The 5,644-nt window shown below is 34.2% G+C and overlaps 1 protein-coding gene across 1 annotated transcript; it reads left to right on the top strand.

Moving 5' to 3' along the window:
- The first annotated feature begins 1,589 nt into the window (after positions 1 to 1,589).
- On the top strand, positions 1,590 to 4,539 carry LOC112502461 (cytochrome c). The gene is made up of 3 exons (XM_025106370.1): positions 1,590 to 1,840; positions 3,745 to 3,878; positions 4,100 to 4,539. Exons 1-3 carry the CDS (start codon positions 1,729 to 1,731, stop codon positions 4,190 to 4,192), a joined length of 339 nt encoding a protein of 112 aa, XP_024962138.1. The 5' UTR covers positions 1,590 to 1,728; the 3' UTR covers positions 4,193 to 4,539.
- The last annotated feature ends 1,105 nt before the right edge of the window (positions 4,540 to 5,644 follow it).

Here is a 5,644-nt window from a genome sequence, read left to right as displayed (position 1 = left end):
GGATGAAATCGGATAGGGATGAACGAGTTTAAGAGTTTTTAAGAGTTTAAGAGTTTTAAGAGTTTTTAAGAGTTGTAGCCAAATGCTTTATAATATAGTATAGATATATACTCACACATACATACACACACACACACACTTGGGATCACGTGAGACCATCCTGTTTTCCAGACTCGTGAGACCACTTTTTTACACTTGAAACATCACATCAAAACACATTGAAAGTAACCATCACAGTGTTTTTGCTGTGAAGGTTCAATTTTTTTTAACTTCAATGTTTTTCTATAAAGTTTCAAGTGTAGAAAAATGGTCTCATAGGTCTTACGAAAACAGTTTGGTCTTACGTGAACCTAACCCCAATATGATATGTTATATTATATATACGTGTGTGTGTGTGTTTAATATACATCTCAATAAGGCTTTCCCTACCTAGAGTGACAACAGCTTAACACCCCCTGACTCATCATCTCGGGCAAAAACAATTAAACTCAAATCAAAAACCCAAAACAAAAAACAAAACCAAATCAAATTAAATCAAAAACCAAAACAAAACCCAAAGTAAATCGACGAATGGTGTGTGTTATATGTGTAAGGAGATAATGTGGTAGGTTTTTGATGAAGTAGAGGATGAAGGTGGATGCTCTAATGGTCCTAAAATGATACAAACCTAAGAAAAATTTCCAGGACTCTTAATGAAAAAGATAATAAAGATGGCAAATCGATGTTGTCTTGTTCCAAACCCCATAACCCCAACCATGTTAATATTCATATTGAATTTAACTCCTTTTCTTCATCATCTCTTCTGTTGCTGATGGTCCTAAAAAAATCCAAAGCCGTAAGAAACCACCATAAGTCCAACAAAACCCACCCACAAGATTCTGCCTCTAATTCATATGCTTGCCTTCATCCAAGGACAATATCGAACTTGGTTACTAACAGGGTTGCGGTTATGACAGAGATTAGGGGCTTCTAGTTTAAGAAAGTTAGGTTGCGGTTACTTGATTTTAGCCCCTAAAAATGGAACCAACTTTTCTAATTTGATCGATCAAACTTTAATTATCCATTCGATTATCTTATCAATATTTATCAGGTCCATCTCAAGAAATCAAACCCTAGATTTTTTTCATTTCCATCAAGAAATGAGTGAAGGCTTCACCAATGAGGACAAGTAGAGGGAGAAGGTGAGAGAAAGGTATTTGACGTGGGAAAGCACGTTGAGGATGGAGGGGGGGGGGGAAGAAAAACATAAATGACCAAATTAACCCTCATTTAACAGATGTTTTAAACATTTATTAGTAAGAGGGACCAATACCGAACAAAAATGCAAAATACAATAGCAAATTTGTATAAAATCAACTCTAGGGACCAAAAGAAAGAAAATGGGAAAAGCAAAGGGAGAAAAAAAAATGAAGTTTACTCTAAATATAGGATTCTAGGAAGATTCGAGATTTTTGGGGTTAAGAATATGTTCAAATCATCTGACCAATAAAAAGTTTACACCTGTCCCAAAGGTTTAAGCGCCGCCCGTTCAACTTACGCTGTATACGTCCCACAATATTAGACCACATGTTGGACTTTGACTCCTTCCCTCTTGCCCTAAAATTCTCCTTCAATACATAAAAAGCTTCCCTTCTGGAAAACCCCTCATCGCTCTTTTCAATTTTCGCCCCCCCTCTCTCTCACACATCTTCCCAAATCTACAATCGGCGATCCGATCTGCATAGATTGATGGCGTCGTTCGCGGAGGCTCCTGCCGGAAATCCCACCGTCGGCGAGAAGATCTTCAAGACTAAATGCGCTCAATGCCACACCGTAGAGAAAGGCTCCGGCCACAAACAAGGTCCTTTCTTCTGATTTTTTTCCTATCTGCTCTTTAGATCTGATGATTTTGGAATCTATTTGTAACCTGAAGAATTGTTTTGAATGATTGTGTACACGCCAGTCTTTTATTTTCGAAAAAGCGGATTGTGTTATTCGTCTAGAATCGAGGTTGATTTGCCGTAATCGCTGTTAAATTAAATTGTAGATTTTATTATGACGGTGGTCTTTGGGTATAAGCTGATCTTCATATGGTTGGCATTTTCTTTCTGGAAACGCAAAGATAAGTTTAATTCATTATAGTCTTGGGTAACAGAATTATAATACATGGATGATGAGGTGTGTTAATTTTCGATGGTGGATCTAGGGTTTTTTCGACGAGGATCAATTTCTATTGAATAATCTTTTAGAAGAAATTTAGTGATATTTAGTGTTATAAATGAAAAGTAAAATCAATCCATCTTCAATTTTGGCACAATACAAGTCCTGAATGTTAAATTTTTATAATTTTCAAAGGTACAATGTCTTCCAATTTTTTCAAAACCTTCCTAGATTTTTCACATTTTTTCAGTAATGGTAATACTTTATATTTTTTTTGTAGTTTGAAATATCAATTAATCTTATCACCACTCTTAAGATTTCAATGTTCAAAAGTACACTAAATTAAAACCCTTAAATGATTTGGGCTAACAAAGCTTTTGAGTAACCATTTGAACTCCAGAATCAAACAAAGCTTTTGAGTAACCATTTCACCTCCAGAACCAAGCCAAACTTAAAACTGTTGATATGTTATCTACCAAATAAAACTTATTCTTTGAAAGCCTCCACAATTCTTGTAAAATTCTTAGATTGAAGCTTAAATGGAAGTGAACCACTATCTTTCATGGTACTAATATATGTGGCTGATTCTATGGTCGATATTGATTCATTTAAACAGATCAATAGCCTACCTAAAAGGCAGTTTCCAATGAACCTCATTTCAATTTTTAGAAGAGGAACCTTTGATGACATATTTTTAGCAAACCTTACCTTTCTTAAAGATCTGGACCACACATCTCTTTTTGCATAGAGAAGTATGTTTCGAGCTGTTTTCAATGTTTTGGTTGTTGCCTTATGTGTCTAGTTTTTAGTTTAGGCATCAATTGGTGAATCTTTCTTAACTTTTATATTTTTAAATAAGCTTTTATGAAATAATGCACATCTATGTACTTAATTAACATAAGAAAAGTGCTGGTTTTTAATCTGGTTTATAGTCTGATTGCAGCAGTAGTTGACTCAATATCTGTATGTTTGGAACCAAGGACAGGGTTTTTCTATTAGGGGATGTTTTTTTAGAGGTATTAAGCAGTAATCAATGGGAATGGTAATAAAAGAAATTGTTTGGTTTTATATAATGTAACGGTCTCATTTCTGATCCCCCCTAGAAGCCCAAATTTCATTTCAGGTCAAACCAGAGGGAATGAAAAGTCATTCCCATTTTCATTCATTGTCATTCTCGTTTTCTTTGCCATTTTTGTTTTCCGACGTCAACCACCTCCTTAGATTACATGTGAATCAAACATTTGTAGTGAATAAAAGACTAGTTCTTGTGTTAGAAACTTGCATGGGCAATAATTAGAGCGTGCACACACACGCATGTGTATACATATATGTGTGTGTGCAGTGTGACTTGCTATTCTAACTTTAACTTGTTGGGGCTTAAAAAATTATATATATATATATATATATATATATTTGTGTGTGTGCGGTGTGACTTGCTATTCTAACTTTAACTTGTTGGGGCTTAAAATATTACCTGTGATGATAAGTTGATGCGAAATATGAAATGTTGAAGGATTTTGCAGCTTGGTTGATTTGTGTTGTGAGAAAGGATTCTTCTGTTTCTTGTGGGCATGACTTAATGTTGAAAGTGGTGCTTATATGCAGGACCCAATCTTAATGGACTATTTGGAAGGCAGTCTGGAACGACCGCTGGATACTCGTATTCTGCTGCTAACAAGAACAAGGCTGTTACATGGGAGGAAAATACACTATATGACTACCTGCTCAACCCAAAGAAGGTATGACTTTTTGTTTATCCAGGAACTTTTAGATGCAAGTAAATACTTTAATGGTTCTTGCTTGCACTTTCAGTTTAAATTGAAGGATACAAAAAGCAATCACTTGAAAATGTCATAGTGCATCTCACATTTTGTGTGATTTCAGTAACTTTGATTAAACTTGTTTATGTTTTGGTATGTTATGCTGAATTGGTATATGTATATCTGTTCGTTATATGCAGTACATCCCTGGAACAAAGATGGTTTTCCCAGGACTGAAAAAGCCACAGGACCGTGCAGATCTGATTGCGTACCTGAAGGCATCGACAGCTTAATTCCATTTTAAAGTGCTTTTTCTAATGACTTGAGGTATAAGGGTATGGATAAATTTGGATTATTATTTTTCCGTGAATAAGGGAAGGAGGACATTCATCCATCGTCTTTCTTTTTCTCCTTCATTTTTGAGAAACTGGTTTGTCCAATTGGCAAAAAAACCTAAATTGTGACCCTGGAGCAGATGAATGCATTTCAAGTGTTTTCTTTCTTTAAACATCATTCATTTTATATGATTGTTGAACATCTGATATAAACATGGAAACAGATATATACCTTATTTATTTCATGATGGTGGAGGTGGTTTTATGGTCACTAATAAGCAGGTAAGAAGCAATTTATGTTTCAAGTCGGAAACACAATTATAGTATGAAGTTCTGAGGATAAAGAGGCTGTTTCTATGGTTTAAAAACGAACATAAGAAAATATGGATGTATGATGTATGTGGTTATGAATGGTGTGCTTTTTCACAAAATGTCGATTGGACAAAGTTTTGATAGCTATTTTTAAAAGATGAACAATAAGGGAAATGTTTGTCTTTCATAGATTGTCTAGAAAGTAACTTGTGTGGTACACAAAACTTTGCTACTAATATGGTAATGGTAATGGTAGTATCAACCAAATTCACCTTTATGGCACCAACTTGAATGGTATTATGTTTCTTTGGTTTGTACTTGGTAATGGTATATTTGTTTTCATTCCTTTTAACTTGTGTTGATGCATAGCCTTTTTAGTGATTTGATGGTGATTTTTTTTACTTGGTGAAAATACTTCAGGTTTTTTTTTTGGTTTAGACATAGGAATGAAAATGACGGGGAATAAAAATGGACATTGAACATTGCATTCCCATAGATATTGTTTGGATGCTTAGCTTATATAATAACTGATATTTTGTTTTGTAGTATTGTACTACCATTTTTATAATATTAACCATTCAATTTATCATTTAAACACAACTTCAAAAAATACATATGTTTCATCCAACTTTAGAAATACAAAATACGAATTGATATTTCATCCAACTTCAGAAATACAAATACAATCCGCTATTTCATCCAACTTAAAAAATACAATACCTTAAATTTTGATGTTTCATTTAACTTCAAAAAAACAATTCAATTCTATATTTCATCCAACTTCAAAATACAACACCAAAGTGAGTCAAAATGCGTACCAAAAGATTATGTTCAAGGTTCAAATTCATTGATTAATTGGATACGAGAACCTAAGCATGTATGATCTTCTCATATGAGTTGACAACGTAAACATGACCTTAACTTCGGTGGGTTCATCATAGAAAATTTCAAGAGCTTTACCAATATCACCGGTAGATATTTTAACACTAAGAAGTTCATTTATGACCTCTTCCATCTTCTCATCACTCAAAGAATCAGATTTGTTACCGCCAACATTGGCAGTAGCAGCATATTGCGACATTGTTTAACCACAAATAG

The sequence above is a fragment of the Cynara cardunculus genome, unplaced genomic scaffold, assembly GCF_001531365.2.
Source record: "Cynara cardunculus var. scolymus isolate 2C unplaced genomic scaffold, CcrdV1 Un_Scaffold_1464, whole genome shotgun sequence".
Lineage (NCBI taxonomy): Eukaryota > Viridiplantae > Streptophyta > Magnoliopsida > Asterales > Asteraceae > Cynara > Cynara cardunculus.
Note: the sequence above shows the minus strand (reverse complement) of the source record. Positions and strands in the feature narration are given on the sequence as shown.

Coding starts and splice junctions, on each gene's coding strand:
- LOC112502461 (XM_025106370.1), top strand. CDS start 1,729: ATGGCGTCGTTCGCGGAGGCTCCTGCCGGAAATCCCACCGTCGGCGAG. Junction 1,841..3,744: donor AGGCTCCGGCCACAAACAAG/GTCCTTTCTTCT, acceptor GCTTATATGCAG/GACCCAATCTTAATGGACTA. Junction 3,879..4,099: donor ACCTGCTCAACCCAAAGAAG/GTATGACTTTTT, acceptor CGTTATATGCAG/TACATCCCTGGAACAAAGAT.